A 17,474-nucleotide genomic window follows, 5' to 3' on the forward strand; every position below is an offset into this window, starting at 1 on the left:
GAAGGAGTTGCGATCGTGCTCACAAATCACTTTCCATCATGACCCAGGGTATTGTGCTCTTTGTGTAGTTTCATCGCAACGTAAAAAAGGTAACTCAAGCCTCATTATCTCATTAAATGAAGTAATGGCATTGAAATGTATGTATTGGTAAAATCTTCAGAATAAGCTGAGAAAGCTAAATGTCTTTTCTGAACTTAGGTGATCTCTTCATTTCATCCTTTACTTCATGGTTTAAATTGAAGGAAATGGTGGGCACTTCAGCAAAATTGATGTGCAGATGAAAGGATAATCCATACAAAAAAGCCTTTCAGAATAGCCTGCTACGATTTTCTATTCTTACTTTTGAGTTCCTTTGTTTCAGATAAATAGGGATATTGTGGGATTGCTTATTGCATGGTTGAAATTAGAACAGTTTCACCCGATTAAAGGTAATTATTTATGAAATATCTTCCACTACAAAAGGAGAGAGAGTGAACAAGCACACACAGCATTGCTGTAACTATAGTAACCAGCAGTGATAACTCACTATAAATACAGTGTATGAGTTCTTCAACAGACTCCTTTCCATTGATTTATTGTATGTTTTTGTGTGCATGCAAAGATGTGGAGGCAGCTGCAATAAAATTATTGGCCTTGACATTATGCTTGCCTGTCCACTGACCTGCTGGCTGGCAGCTGAAGGGCTGAGACTGATATTTGGATGTTTGCAGCAGTTCATTTTGACATTATCTGCTCTTCAGATTGAACTTTCAGGTCTTAAAAATGAATTGGGAGTGGCATTTCAGTGACCAGTATCCTGTGGTTGGGCATGGGTAGATATTTGAGTAACTGCATCGGTAGTACAGCTTGATGTGTATTTTTCTTTCTCTTTTCATGTACATTTCAGGTCTTCATTCAAGGATAATGTAAAGTGGCTAGTTCAAAACATCTGAGAGCTCTGAGGACACGATCAGAAACATGGTGACCTAGGAGCTTAGCTGCTTGCTGATTGCTTTTAAATTGGGCTTAGGTTCTTAAAAGTACTTAAATAGATCTTAAATAAAGGGCATGTAAGTTACTTAAAATAAAAATTTTATGCCAGGTAGCAGTCTGATAATGAACTACGGAAGCTCACCCTTTTACCCCTCTAGCAGCTGGGAGGTAAAGAGAAGGTTAGCAAGTGCCACCAAATATTACCAGAAGGCATTTCAGAGTTAAGATGATGGGCTCTGGCCATACCCTTGGGAACAAATTCTCACCTCACAAAACCCATAGCCATGGTTGGCATTAGGTGACTCAGAGCTGCGAGATATGACGCCAGGCTGCAGTGCCCTTTTTCATGCTGAGCCGTACCTTTTTATTTTTTCTTTTCCACAAATAGTCCCTGGGCTTTTTGTGCAGCCAGATGCATAAATGCAATGACTGAGCATAGTGGATGAATTCACTTCTTTGATCTCTGCTGTGGTATTCCCAGGTCAGGGAGGAAATATACTGGTATTCAGAAGCTGGTATACTAGTGTTGCATGTTCTGCAGAAACGGTCAGGAAAAAATCTGTACTGTCCATCTGAGCCGTGAATTACAGTGGGAGCAGACAATCCACAAAAAACTATACCAAATACACTTAAATAGTTTATTCATATAAAACAAATTTCATCTGAGCCAATCCACTCATGCTAGTTACAATTACTATGTGTTTCAGGTAGTCAAATACTCGTGTTTGTATCTGCAGCCCTGCATAGGAAACCTAGGTCTTTCTCATATCACTCTACATAGCATTCCTAAGGGAGCTGTAAAATGCCTCATAATCAGCACAGTTTTACTTTCTAGAAGACAGAAGGAATGAGGCAATTTTTTCCAAGCAGTTAATTTACGGTTGTACTTTACTACATCACATATACACAGCGCTTTAATGGAAAATAATACCTTCTCATGACAATGAACTCTCCTTTCTACAGGTTTTATCTGGGGAGAAATCAAGGAAATGTGGGATGGTGGATTCAATGAATACGTACATGACTGGTGGAATCTGATGGATTTTGCAATGAACTCCCTCTATCTTGCAACTATCTCCCTTAAAATTGTTGCCTATGTCAAGGTACAGTAACTTGGGAAAGAGAATTTGTAACTTGTTTCTGGGAACTGTGGTATACAGGATAGAAACTGTTAAGCACACAATTACAGACCTATGAGAATGGCTGCTATTGAAACAGTTCAGATTTGAAAATTCACCTGGAAATCTCGTTATGTAGAGAATGACCTTTCTTCCCACCTCTACTCTTTGACTAATATTGAATTAGATTGTTTGAGCATTGGGTGGAAGTTTCCCCACTTGCTGTCCATTTTGTAGCTACTCAGTTGCCAAAGATACCTTTTGTTTTCCGTGTTGACAATGGATCTCTTTCAACAATGCTAAACTTCTTGAAGGCATGATTTTTAAATAAAGCAATAAAGGAACAACAAGAATAGTGTTATCTGAAAATATCTATAACCAAGCCCCATGATCTGTAGATTACTTAACAGAAGTCTGTGAAAAGTCTGGTAAGATCATGCCTGCTGGTAGGTGGCTTCCATCTGATATGAAGTAGTTAGCTTCTCCTCTTGAATATATGGGTTTAAATTGTAGGCAAGGAAATGACAAAGCAACACAGTGCAGCTTTTGAGCTCTGTTGTTTTGGGGCCTGTTTAAAATCCAGAGGGCTGTATGGTGGTGAGTTTGTTTTTCAAGGGAAAAGCTTCAAGACAGTTGCTACTCCCTGAAGAAGCAGCTCTGTGACAGCATCAAAGCAAAAACAGATCACATCTTTTCTTCACGACATTCAGAACCAGTGAGGAAATTAGAGGCTTGAAAGGCTGGTCTTTAATCTGTGAGCAATACAGAAAATGTTGAAAATTGTAGCATTCACAAACAAATCCTAAAATGCTAACAATCTTTTCATTTCTCTCTTACACACACAAATTACTGAAAGAGCTATGCATCCACATATTTATGTGGTCACACACTGAGATTTAAACTTACAGCCAAACCAGACATACAAAGGAAGTACAGTTTCATTTATATACCTTGTAAGATCTACAGAAACACACAGGCAAACTACAAAGAGCTATACACCAGCACAAAAAAGAATTCTTACAGGAATATATCTGTTTGAGTACATACCCACTTGAATTAAACCTGGCTAATCTAAGCTCTGGTCTCGACAAGGACCATTGTCAAACAATACTGAGAAGTGCTTAAAATCTTATACAGCGGTAGCTCTGAAACAGCATGCCCACAGAAGTTCTGACCTATGTCACATAAAGGTTGCAGTATGCTCTGAGACATGAGGATTTAAAACATTGATAATGGCTTCAAAGTCTTTTACAACGTGACTTGTAAAGGTTTTTGTTATTTATAGAACAGCCCAGGGCTGGAAATGGCTGGTATATATGCCAGTATACCATTGTCTAACATTTCTTCTAACTCCAAAGGATTACATGGACGTTTAGCTTTCTGCCAAATATCAGAAAAATAAATTGTATACTGACAGTAATGTTTTCCATCCTAATTTTTATGTGGAGACTTCCCCCCCGACCCCGATTTGACTGGTTTCGGGACCTGACCTCAATATTGTCTAGTAACAATGAAATCTTCAGCCTAATTATAGGGTAAAAATACTCTCTTAATCAGTTTTCATTTTCTGCATTGAATTATCATGTAATGAGGAAGGGTAAATAAGCCTGACTGTTGTAACTTATGTGTACTACTCTGTATACTCTGTGTTTCATCTTCTGATGCCTAACCCGAACAACTCCAGCCTTTTCTTTAGATAACTCTGAAATTAGTTTCTCTGCTACCTGCGGTTACCTGTTCAAAAGTGACTGCTGCTTTCCAAGCAAGGATACACCATCAGTTTATAAAGGGCCAAAATACAATCTTAGCAAGTTGCTTTAAAAATAGATGTGAGATGAAGACCATTCCTTTACATGCACCCTACCCTGGCAGAGAGCCCCAGAGCTGCTGTGTCCAGCCAGTGTGCAGAAGGGAACTGTGCAAATCTTCCCTCCAGGAAGGCGAGGCTTGCTGATCGCATCTGTCCACTCCCACTGTTGGTTATTGCCAGAAAAGTTTAAAATGTCCTCCTGTTTGTAAACATTTTAAGACCCATCTTCAAATCAAGTTAACAAACTCAGGCCATTATGTTCATGGAATAAGGAACAGGTTGGAAATTTCAGAAGCAATCACAGGTCACAGTGAAATGCCATTCTATCATGTCTCAGTGCCTCATATGGAGGAATAATTTAAAACATCTATTGTTTTTAGTTGTCTCCTTGAAAAAAATGTGAATTCATATATTGCACCTTCAGATTTAAATGGAAAGTCCCTACAAACTGATCTGCTAGCGTGATACTGATACCATTTCCTTTTAAAAAATATAAAAAAGTTTTTAGAGACCTAAACATTCTGGCTACACTATTAGCAATACAATTCTAAGTACATTTTTGCCTTTTTACATGTTATATGAGCAGAGATACACGCTAAAAAAGACAAATTATTCCTCGATATTAAAATGTCTTTGACTCCATTCTCTACTGCCAGAGAAGCCACATTTATACAGCCAGCTCTTTCATGTTACCTATTTACATCTGGCTGCACCTTGCTCAGATAATGCTTCTGCTTTTATGGTTACATTGTAAACCAAGTTAATTTTATAATTGATGTACTCAATTGTATCCAGCATTTTGACTGTAATCATGACCTCTGCCTAAGCAACTTTCCTAAAATTGCCATGGCAAATTTACTAATAAGAAAATTAATACAAAGAACATGTTTTGGTTCTGGGCAGTTGGCACTTTTTAGATTACTGTGGACGGAAAGCATCTACCTCTTATGTTCTTTAGTTCATTGCTTGCCTTCTTCCCTCCTTTCTCTCTCTCTCTCACTTTTGTCCTGGTATAAGCAGTGTTTCAAAGGTGTGGTAGTATTCAGGAGGAAAAAGAGAAAAAAGGTAATTGGAAATGACCTGAACCTGCTAAGGAGCAGTCAGGACCCCTTTAAATCTTATAAGAGAAGGATGTTATATATCAACACAAAGACCTGAATAAACCACAACTATCCAATTCAAAAGACCTGTTATCAAAATTTAGGCTAAGCACAGCCCACGTACCAGAAACCCCCAGAGAAAAGCTGATCCCCCCAAAATATCTCTATAGAGAGGTCTAAATCTGTAGGAGATTTCATAAGAAGACTTCATTAAACCTAAAGCTCTGTCCTGATGAACTCAGCTTCAGTCGTGAATCCTGAATGATAGTCAGATACTGATACTTGGAGTTGAAAAATACTTCTTGTATCAATATCTGGTTAATATATATAGGTAAAGCATTAGTATTAGCGGGTTTGAGTTTCATGTTTATCTCAAAATGATTACAACGTAATTCACTTTTGTACCCTTGTTATTTCTTTCAGTACAACGGTTCTCGTCCAAGGGAGGAATGGGAAATGTGGCACCCGACTCTCATTGCAGAAGCCCTCTTTGCAATATCCAACATTTTAAGTTCCTTGCGTCTCATATCCCTGTTTACAGCAAATTCACACCTGGGACCCCTGCAGATTTCTCTGGGACGCATGCTGCTAGACATCCTTAAATTCCTTTTTATCTACTGTCTGGTGCTTCTGGCTTTTGCCAATGGACTGAACCAGCTTTATTTTTATTATGAGACCAGTGCCTCGGAGGAACCCAACAACTGCAAGGGGATCCGATGTGAGAAACAGAACAATGCCTTCTCCACGTAAGATGTTCTTTCCTATCTGATTTTGAGGATGATTCTCATTGTCCCATTTCTTACCTGCCTTTGCATGTTGTGTATCACTGCACCAAAAGTAACTTTATTTATTCATTTGCAAATGTCAGGTGAGCTGCTTGACTGTGCAGGAAAGGTGTGAGTTAACTGGGGCAGACATTCTGCTGAGCTTTGCTGTCAGAAAGCCTCTTAGGTCTGGAAGTAAGAGACAATCATTTTAGTTCTGGTCCAAAGAGTCTCTCTGCATGATCCTGCAACTGAAATGTTATTTCTGCTATATTCAATTTCGGCATGTGAGAAAGCAGGTATCCTTTTGCTGCAATAACTGTTTTGTCTTATTCAGGAAGAAAGGAGGGAAAGCTAAACAAAATGTAAAAATCAAGAGATGAACATATGAAAAAGCTGTATTAATAAATTATGTGGCAGAGCAACAACAACAAGCTCATCTAGGCCATTTTTATCCACACATGATGTTGCAGGCTCCTCTGATTCCCTTGCAGCGGGGTGAGACTAAAATCACATCAAAATCAATTTTGCTGCAAATACTGGTACATTACTAAGATGCTGGCATGGAAATTGCTGTGATGACAGCTGGCAGGGCTGAAAGTGATAGCACATGCTGAAAAATAACATGAATTGTCTCTGTGATCTATTTGTTTTAATTACTAATAGTGGAAATAATTATAATAATCAGCCCCCCTCCAATTGTTCTTGCTGCTTGCACAGTACTTAACACACAACGGGAAGAGAAATAAATAAAGCACCATCTAGAAAAGGGCCTATGCCCTGCAAGCAAGCAAAACAAAACTGTTGTCCACCACGTCAGGCAAAATTAAATAAAACTTGTCATCATGCCCAGCAATTCTCCACTCTTCTTCAGCTGAAGGCTGGAGGTTAAAGAAAGGATTTGTGACATTGCATTCTTATCAAAAGCAAATGACAGCTTAGGCTACATGACTAGGCTGGAAGAGGAGAGGCTGCAGCACCATCCTGTAGGCTCCATTCTTACAAGAAGTGGAAGACTTTCTAGGGATAAAGCCCAGCCTTACAAGAGCCTCTTGACCAGAGAGTCCTGGCAGGCCAGGCGTGCTGCTCGTCTCCACCGCAGAGCAGGAACACCACAGACTTGATTAACTTTCTCATTAAACTCATCTATATCTGGAGGAAGTGAATGGAACTGCACAGTGCTAATGAAAAACAGAATTAAAGACTTCAGTCTTTTTTCTGTTTTAATTGCTTCAAATGCCGCAGAAATGCGTTGTGCTGCCCTTGCAAAGGAATTAAATAGCAAATGCTATTCCTTGACCTAAGTCTATATTGATGCAGTAGCCAGAGGGAGCAGTTTGGCAAGCACTGTGTTTGTTAAGTGGCTGCTTCTACCTCAGGAAGGGTCAAACCTGCAAAGTTCAGGACTGGAGCCTGCCTTTCCCTGGAGTGGTGGACTGATGTGTTCTGGTTCTGCATTTTGGTTTGGACCTTTCTCCACTACAGACTAGTTTTCACTGTTGGCAGATTAGTAAAGGAAGCAACAAGAGGATCTGACTAAAGAAAAAGAGCATTTGATTAGCAGGAATGAAAAAAAAAAAAGATCCTTAAGTCAGTAAGAAGGCACAACATCTTCGGAACTAGAAATGATACGGAACCACTTAACAGAGGGAGTGTGGATCGGCTTCAATACAAACCACAACTTCTCCCACCCTAACATTCAGTTTAAGCCCCCTGCCAAGGAGAACGTAGCACAGGAAGGAAATTGAGGGGGCTCAGCCTTTATGACAGAGGTTTGTTTAAAACAGAATCGCAGTGGGAGGGGATCCATTAGGACTGAGGTCTCCTGGCAGGAGACAGAATGCTCTGCAGTTACTTTTTTGTTGGAACCTCGCTTAAGAAATTTATTTAACGTATTCTTAAAAGTTTAAATAGTCATTATTAACACCCCCAGTACAAGCTGACATTTGGCCCTTGAGCAGATGCACAGCATGGGTGAATGGCTCAGAACGAGCAACCTGCAAAACAGAAAATTACACCGTTGTGCTGGGGAAAGCAAGCATGACTGCAGTGAATTCAAATCAGAGCTGGTGTTGCCTCGAGTTTGCTCATAGTTCATCCCTAATGGAAGAAAAAATGTGAAAAGCTTTCAATCAGTCCCCTTTGATTCCTACCAGCATTTCTAGGCAGCCACACAATAAGATCTAATTTTGCAAGAGAAGGAAAAGCAGGCCGTTGTTCGTGTTTGTACAGCTTGTTTAAAATGTGACACCTATTTACTGCTGCATTATTTCCTATTACTCCCGAAGGAAGGGTTTAATGTTTTTTTGGTGTGGAAGTTTTCTGCATCACAAACACAGATCATGGAGAAGTAATATTCCTTTGTGACAGCAATGAGGTAAAGTCATGAATAATTTAAGTTTTTATGCTCTGCCCTAACCATCCTTTAAAAAGCAGAGTGCCTACTGCTTAGGCAGACTGTCTGAAAGTGTGTTTAGCACTGTGATCACGGTAGATGGAGAAGGGAGAAGACAGAGGAAGAGGAGGAAGGGGAGGAAGAAGCCATTACACCTGACTGTCTGGGGGGTTGTTCTCACGAGGGGTCCAGCTGACAGCTGGGGCCGTTTCTCTGGTGACTGCAGGAGGCTGGAAGAGTTCCTGGCACAGCTGGGGGCACTCACTCTTCCCTAGTTGCTCAGGAGCGTGGTGGAGCGCTGAGATTTCTCCTGTTTGCTTAAGGTCCAAAATATATCTGACAGGAGAGCACAGTTTTATTACCATAATTCTTTTCTCAGAAGTAGTACGAGCTCCACCTGAAACACTTTGTGAAAAAAGATTGTGGTTCTCACCTGTTATTAAACAGAGAGGAAAGACAAAGTCTTATTTCTATGCAGAATTGCAGAAACCAGGTGCTGTCTACACCTGCTTTGCTGTCTGCATGCCCACATGTAAATATATTGGCTGCAGTCTGGGCCAGTGATACTTGTGGTTGCAACACTGTGAAGTCAAGGCAATGTGCTGATCACATCTAAGATTTATTTCAGTTTCACATAACCATGACAAGAACCTCAGTTTCTCCTGAGCCTATACCCTAATCAGTACTTTTACCACTAATAGTTAAAATAAGTTAAACGACAGTGAGCACTCCACTATTTTTAATAGCAAAGTGCTCAGCATTCTTTGCTTAATCCTTACTTTACCATTACCTCACTTATTTAATAAGCCTAATGTCTTGACTTCTGGGAGAAAGGATTTTTGCTTTAAAGAGTCTTTATAATTTTGGCCAGAGAAAACCTATGTTCACAAAACACAAAGAAACAAAATCCCCATATAAAGCATGGGGCTATGCATGGAACAGATGCCCGCAGAAGCCAAGAGAATGGATTCCTGGTATGTTATGTATCTGAATTTATTTTTATTGATTTTTCTAGTAAGAGCATTCGAAAATATCCACTGACCCTAGGCCAACATGGAAACTCTTAAACAGGCATATAAATGTCATTTTTTGATGATATAAATGCCACATTTTTGAAAGCCAAAATAAAGATGCCCAAATAGAGCAATTATTTAGATTGCTGATTATGTATTTGACGTGATTGCAAAAGGTCACTTGTCTCTGGCTGAAGCAAACAGAGACCTGGGATGATCTCATCAGCTGTAAAGCATAGGGAGGTCAGGTCTAGTTCATCTATGGATGGAAGACTTCAAATGAAGAAAACCTCTCAAGCTGAATTAATGTGATGACTCTCTTTCATCTGAGTCATTACTGATCAATTGTTGCAGCACGATATCGAGGGCACTGCACTGTGGTGGGTGGGAGCTGCTTCACAAACAAGCCGTTGCAACCGGTGTTTTTGGCCACGTGCAGTGCTGTCGGACAGGCTGTTAGCACACTGGCCTGGTTCACTTGCAGTCAAAGTAATCACAAGCTATCAGCTTATCCTAGTGCAGAAGGTTCAAGTGGATGTGATTTCATGCATCTCCCACCTTTTGATTCCTTGTCAGAGAGCACTATTTAACTACTACGGTCGTGCAGAACTTAAGCATGGGCTCCCTAAGCATTTAGTTTATAGACATGTTAATGATGCATGCACTGTTGAAACAGTTATATCTATATATAACTGCAGTAACGCTAACACTCCGTGCCAACTTTAATTAGAGGGAATATACTGTGTTTGTTCTTTGCATGTGCATAGAGTAGGAATAGAACCTCAGGTTTCTTCATGGCAATTAGGCTGTTGCATCTTGCAAGGAGATGGTTCTGAAACAGGTGGTGAATTTTATTGATGTGATACAACTCTTGCATGCATTAGCCAGTGGGTCCCTGTGACTAGAGTGCAGACTGTCTCCCAGGGGAAGAAATGGCAGTGCTGAGCTCTGTACTGTACTGATGCTCCATGGCATTCCAGCTTCTGATGTTGGTGTATTCCCCACCTGATGCTGGTGCTCCCAGTGGTGGAATGCTTCCAGGGCCACCAGCAGAGCTCTCACACCAGGTGATGCCCAACCTCAACAAATCCAGGGCTCCTAAAGGAATTGATTTCCATTTCCCAGAACCAAGTAGCTAAGTAAAAATCTGTTTGTTTGTTTTTCCAGACTTTTCGAGACCCTCCAGTCTCTCTTCTGGTCTGTGTTTGGTCTGCTGAATCTCTACGTCACCAATGTGAAAGCCAGACATGAGTTCACAGAGTTTGTTGGGGCCACTATGTTTGGTACCTACAACGTCATCTCTCTTGTCGTGCTGCTGAACATGCTCATAGCCATGATGAACAACTCCTATCAGCTCATTGCTGTAAGTTATCCGACTCTCTCTTCGCGTTCATTTTTCACTATGTGCCTAATCTGTTCTCCTGGTGGCGTGTTTCTTCTGGGATGCTGAGGACTGCCGCTCCCATTTCTTGACAGAAAATAGTAGGGATTTCTATTCACTAGCTTGAATCATGCTTGTGGAGGTGGTTTCGCTCTGTTACAATGTTTCTTATCTGGAAAAAGCTTATCACCTGTGATGTGCCCTTGTCTTCTCCTGTAGAGTACATAGAAATGGAAGCCTTCCCACCACTTTCTAACACATTTGGCTCTAACTTGCATCATTTTTTTTTTTGTATGTTTTTTGTTTCTCTCCTATTACTGCCTTCTCATTTGAAGGGATATGTATTGGGCACCCAATGTGCAATTTCTTATGCCATAGTCTTCCCACTGAAATTAGATCATTTCCATCTGGAACTCACAACCAGTCTCCTGGCAGCTAACTCTGTAAACCTGTAATGTGAGATTCCCGGGTAGCCTCAGTGCTGGATGGATCTGAGCAGAGGCAGCCCATGGCTGCCAGTTGGCTGTGGAGCCATTTTCAAACTTAACTTTATCTTCAGTCAAATGTTCAGAATTCTACTCTGTTTCTCTACTGTAATTGCATTCTGTGTACCTAAAACCAATCAGTACATTTACAATTCAATCTGTCAACAGATTGAAAACTAAAGCAACATGGCTCTGCATTTTAAGGGTCTTTAGGTAAACTACTTAGAAACAATGTGGAGCAAAGCTCAAAGCTGAGTGTGCAGCACTTAAGGTAAACAAGTGGGCACTTCCAGTTCTGATGCCTAGTACAGTAGGCTTAGGGATAGTGAGCTGATGAAGAGTTATATCACCTGTGAACAGATACAGGAGTTAAGAAACTCATTTGTGTCCTCAGCTGGTCACTCAGAAGGATAGGCAGAGTAGTGACTGCTGCTCTGCCTTCTGCAACTGTTGAATTTACTCTAGAACAGGATGGAGCACAAAACGGAGGAAAAGAACAGCACCAGCTCTGCCACTGCTTCCATTCCCAGTTTCTCTGGGTAAACGTATGGGTGAACTCCTTTGCTGGAAGAAGCATCCAGATAAGAGTATTGAGTTGTCTGCTTAAACAGCTTCCACAGCTGCTGGTGATTACTTGCTTGATCCACGTGGCTCCTAAGCACAGTTATTTGGTCAAACTGAGTACAAACCCAGTCAAATCAGTGATATTTTTGAACATCTGATCTTTACCATGTTCAAAAAATATGAGAAAAACTGGCCCGCTGACCTTCCAAACAAGGAGGAAAGCAGCTTAGCACAAAGGCATCACTCCTTTATCAGTCTGTTTCAATGCTTTAAGTGCTTTCTCTTTGTTCACTGCTACTCCTCACATTCCAGGGAGACTGAAATGAAGGGCGGAAAAAAAAGATGGTTTCTTCAGCCACTTTCTCCCATTCCCCTTGCTTTATTGTCATCAGATAGGCTTGTCACTGACACAAAGCCCGAACCTAGGACTGGCCTGAGAATGAAAGCATTTGTTATTCACTGAGCTAGAAACCACTCATCATTCTTTTCCCAGAATAATTTGAGTGATGCAATGACACATTAGAGACAATCCCACATGACTTAGAGAGACCCATCATAACAATGGTTCCTCAGAAAGTATATCTGGGAGACGCAGTGTAAGGGGCTGGAGCCACGAGGCAGAGCCGAGGCAAACAAGCAGCTCTGCAGGCACCACATCCTCAGAGTAATGCTGCTGGGAATGCTACAGGACACTTTATTGCCACTGACACTGCCGTACTGCAATTGCTACTGAGAGCAGGGACCTTCTTCGGGAAAACAAGAGACCATCAGTCCCAACCTCCGTGGGCACAGTGCACCAAAGCTTTGTTTTCTGAAACGAATGCTTCTGTGCCTCATAACGTTCTCACAGAGACAAGTTTTCTTCATGTGTCTTCTAAGGGCAAATATCAATTAATGTCTTCCCTGAAGAAAATGAATCGTTAATAAATGTTGAGCTTTACAACCGTAGGTCATTTTTTAACCTCCTCTAGTCAGCTCTACCCCCTTCTGAATCACAGCTGGGCATGTTGCTGAATGGGCGTTTCCTGCTCCTGATATTTATATCACACTGAGTGATGGCATTCCAGGGAGAGAGGAGGAGAAGGGACAAGGCACCCTTGGAGGGGATGAAGGTCTCCTAAAATACGTCAAGAGAAAACTTTCTGCCTTGTGCAGGACTGCAGAGAAAGCAAATGAGCTAAACATCAGGAATGAGAGCGCATCGTTGCTTGTTCATTTCCCGTCAGTGGAGCGGTCAAGACATGTCAATTAATTCCACTTGTTAATGGGCCAGTGGCACTGCTGCTGTGCGAGCATTCTTTCTCCCCTCCTTTCTCCCAGAGTGTCACTCCCTTTGCAGCAGCTATTATTCAGCTTTGCTTTTCTCTACTGTCTCATACATACATGAATTTCTGCTGTGAAGTTATAGGGAGGAGAATCTGAGCTGCTCTTTCCTCGCTCTTCATCATGCCTGCTCAGTACAGGAGTTAGGGCTTGGGAGTTTGTTATGAGCTGTATGCACACAGCGTGCAATCTCTGGGAATCTGTGCGAGGCAGAGCAAGGCAAGCAAAGAGTAAAACATCCACAGAGCATTGAGGGATTCCTGACTCACAGGAGGAAGAATTTTTCCGCAATCACTTTTTTTCTTTTTTTTCTAAGCTATTTCAGACTTCCATAAAAGTACTTTTCTAGGGACAACCCTAACGCAATTTCAATTCTGACTTTTTTTGTACACCATGTTTTTTGCTTTTGCCAAACCACTGTCAATAGTGGATTACAGGAGACATTATATTTCACTGAAAAGTAAACAAAATCCACACGCACAATGGGATGTCCATGCATTGAGGGCTGTTTCAATTTGTAAGGATCAGAATGTTCTATGCAAGCAGCACAGAATGCAAGTGGATGTCATGCACTGCTGGGTCTCTCATCTAAATACCTTTCCAGACGTGACAGAAATACCATCACCTGATGAATGCAAGAGGAATATGTCACGGTGACAAGAGGAAGGACAGTGGGACTTATCTGAGAGTAGCCAGGTGGCTCCATCACTCACAAGTAGCATACAGTAACAGAGCAGATAATGAGGAGATTTTATGTGATAGACTGTTTCTCATAAAATTGCTGTGTCTTAAGTTATAGAATCCTCCTGCTAGTTTGTAATGTTTTCAGAACAGTGTGACTGTGGATGTTATTGACACCAAAGCATGCACAACTCCTATGGTGCTGGGGTGCAGGAGCATGCTGGCCTTTCTGATGCAGAGTGATGCAGGTGCGTTTTGCAGGGAATTAGTCTTTATGTGTTTTCTGAAAGCATATTCCCTATGGATCCATGAGATTCTGGGAAGTCACACAGGAATTACTCACTGGAACTGTACTGACATTTCTGACTGTACAGCCACAGGAACAATGCAAGTAAGATTGATGGAAGAATGGGAACAAAGATTCGATCAGGAGGAAAACGTTAGGGCTGTGATCAGAATTCCAGGTGGAGTAGAGCAGTAAGTGGCACACAACAGCACTGCAGCACTAAGCATCCCACTGACATATTTAGGAGAGATGCAACCTCTTGCAGCTTCCAGAAGTTTTAGGAAAGAACAGAGATGCTTAATGCCTTAGAAATAGCATCACACCAAAGCAGCTCTGGGAAAAATTGTCCTTAAATACTACTGCTGTGCATGAAAACGAAATTTTACTTCTGCATGTTTAATTTTCTCTTACTTGCTCTTTTCGCTAAGAAAGAATTTTACAAATCACAAAACTTAGTTCAAAATACACAGCTGGACAGTCCCTGCACGTGGCAGGTTTTGGGGTGGTAGGTTGTCCCACTGTAGAGGTGAGGCCAGCTGTAAAGCCCAGACTAATATTCAAGCTGTGTTAGGCATCGGGAAGTATTTGTCTTGTAAGCTCTGTTTCAGAACCATTAATTTGAATTTCTTAGGAGAAATTGAGATGTGTTTGTTTTTGGACTCTGTCATACAGCAGGAAATGAAATTACGCTCTCGTTATGAGCATGAGCTGGGATTAATATATCTTGGAGCTTTTTATGAAGTAACAAAACAACTAGGCTCTAGAAGGAGCAAGTTAAATGCCTCTCCTTTGGTTGGCAAGCTGAATGAAGGACCGCTGTCTGTTCCTCAGTTTATGGCCCCCAGGTGCTCGAGCCAGCCTCCCTACACATGCTGCTCCTCACTCCTCATGTGCAGCCCCGTGCTCTCGGTGTGGGTAATATGCTCAGATCCTTTCTCGAATCTGCAGTGTAGCTGTACTCATCCACATCTCAGTTACTGTGCTCTTGAAACTCATATCATCAGTAATAATGAAGTGAAAAAATCACTGATTCTCCTGAACTTACCCAGTTTCTCTGTGATGTCTGGACAGTCAGCTTTCCACTGCTCCGCACTTCCCTCCTGGGTGGCTGCAGCACCTCTTCTGAGGAGCAGGACTGACTCCCCACGCTGGGTGCTGCCTCTAGAATTTGTAAGGGTTGTGGAGGACTCCCAGTAGCTTCCTGTTTGAAAGTGAAGGGAAATGCATTGCAGCAACGATGTGCTGTGATACTGCCACGCAGCAAGAGGTCTGTGTGTGAAATCAGCCCTGGAGCCTCGCCGTAGACTGGCAGGCAGCTTAATTGCTTTTTGTTAGCAAGCTGAAGGATTCATTTGAAGGTGTAGAACTGTTTGTCTTTTTGCTGGCTTTGGCCTAATTACATATAACCCGTGGACTTGAATCAAGTTGTTAATATTCATCTGGTGTTTGCAGAGCCTCTAAATGGAAGTACTCTGTGTGCTCTGACTTCATGTGCAGCATCTTCTGTGGTTGGACCAGACCAAGCAGATTTTCCATCCTAGGCCCAGTCCCGCAAAGCCCCGCTCATACATGTGTTGTCAGCGGGATTAAGAAGTGAATGCTTAGTTGTCTTTAATCTTCGTCAGGTATTTGTCTGACCCCATGTGCCAGAGTGGCCACAGCAGTCTGGGGCTTATTCAGAGGAGTGAAAACATTACATTTAAGTAAAGCACAAGAAAAGCTTCCAATCTGCCAGTGAACCCTGGCTGATTTAAGATATTATAGGGAATTTGCTGGCATTTGTGTGGGTAGCTTTTGTTTCCTCTGCTGTAGTTAACACACCAGTGCCCCACATGACAGGTCAATAATTCTCTGCCCATTACGTGTGAAGCAGCGCAGCAAGGTTTGCTCTTGCTACATGATAGAAGTCGAAGTATCCAGATGGAACCACATAGGTTGCAGCCCCCTGCATTATCCCATCTTTTATTTAGAGCTGACAAGCTCAATTAGCATTATCTTCTGCTTCTGCATCAAGGGGATTTTTTTTAGGAAGGCAGAGGAAAAAAGATGAAGTGAAAGATATGGGAGAAATATTTTTGAGGAAACAGCAGTCAGAAAATAAAAGGGATTTATCCTCTAAGAGCTCTCACCTGATGATGAGCAATGGGAGCAGCTACACCGAGTCCTCTGAACTGTGCCTTTTTGGATTCTGGTGCTTCATGGATTTCCTCCTCAGCACGCTGCAATATAGCGAATAAGATGATGCTAATTACATAGGTGAAACAGGATGCATACAGCTCCATCCAATTAAATGGGAAGATGGCTGTTAACCTGAATGCCGTGCTGCAGGTCCTCGTCTGCAGTTCTGTGCCTATGGAGCCGCACTGTTCTCTGGTGTCCCCGTGGCTGCAGACTCTGCTCCCAGGATCTCTGGGAGAAACAGGGCCTTCGTCTCTTACATTAGTGCTGTGTGCCTGGCTCAAGATTCAGTTAAGGGATTTGAACGATCTCATACATTTATAATGGTTCCCTTTCTTTTGCCTCAAGGATATATTTAAACAATCAGAATACTTAGCTCCGGTTTTTCTTTCTTGAGCAATTTTTCAATTTTTGGCAGCTAAGCTCATGCACTCTGTTTGATCGCCTATGCATGCTGATGTCTGGAGGTGTCAGCACCTGCTTCTCCCACTGGTGCTATGAGCATTACAGTCTCAATAACAGACACAGTCTGTCTCCGCTCCTGCTGAAGACAGAGTTCATGGCCAGTTACAAAAGCAAAAAATATAAAAGCATTTGGTACCTGAATAGATGGGTATGGTTTTATTAACTCTGAAAGTTTGGGAATGCTCATACTATTTTTTTGGTACTCAAGGATGGAATCTAAAGGCTGCACATATATGTGTATAAAGAGGTTGTTAAGCCTAAAGAGGTACTGAGGCTCAGGGCTTTGATTCAGGGACATTCCTGCAGGACATGAAAACAGTCGTGTGGTCAGATCCGTGATGAGTGTTGTCATTGCCTTTTCTGGTCAGCTGGATGCAACCAGGTATTCTGCTAAACATTTGTATGGCACAGGAGTTGGCGGCAAAGAACATCAGCTGTAGTTTGTGTAAATTCATAATCGGAGCTCAGATCTAAGAGTTACAAACAGCTCTATCTAGATAACACATGAAATAAGCCGCCGGGGCTTTAAGTGCCTTCGGGAATAGCTGGCAGCACATTTCCCAGGTGAAATCACACCCTTGTGATGGCACAGACTGGATTCTGGGATCTGACAATCCCAAGTGGATCCGAACTGGGATTTTGCTTCTTGGGAAGGAAAAAAAAACAGTTACAGAGAAGTACGTGATTCTCCTTTATATCTGGCTCTCAGCGGTCTAGCAATAAAATTCAGACTATTTCTTCTTCCTTTGAAGACTCAAATCCCAGGTTGATCTGCTATGCAGAAAAAATAAAATGTGATATTCTGGAAATAGTGTGAGCAGAACTGAGGCTTTCTCAGTTCATTTTTGCCACGGTACTAACACAGTCATCAGTGCTCAAGCAATGCGGGTTAGACACACTTTTTCAGCCCACCATTTCTCCACGGGCATGTGTGAATTA

The 17,474-nt window shown here is 41.8% G+C and overlaps 1 protein-coding gene across 2 annotated transcripts in view; it reads left to right on the forward strand.

Annotated features, from left to right (window-relative positions):
* Positions 1-17,474, forward strand: part of TRPC5 (transient receptor potential cation channel subfamily C member 5) — a 91,350-nt gene that overhangs the window by 61,634 nt on the left and 12,242 nt on the right. For both annotated transcript variants that reach the window (XM_021406437.1, XM_021406438.1), the window contains 3 exons: positions 1,936-2,075; positions 5,424-5,746; positions 10,340-10,535. In XM_021406437.1, the coding sequence (XP_021262112.1) occupies positions 1,936-2,075; positions 5,424-5,746; positions 10,340-10,535 (659 nt within the window). The remainder of the gene's footprint in view (positions 1-1,935; positions 2,076-5,423; positions 5,747-10,339; positions 10,536-17,474) is intronic.

This window comes from Numida meleagris, chromosome 8, assembly GCF_002078875.1.
Source record: "Numida meleagris isolate 19003 breed g44 Domestic line chromosome 8, NumMel1.0, whole genome shotgun sequence".
Lineage (NCBI taxonomy): Eukaryota > Metazoa > Chordata > Aves > Galliformes > Numididae > Numida > Numida meleagris.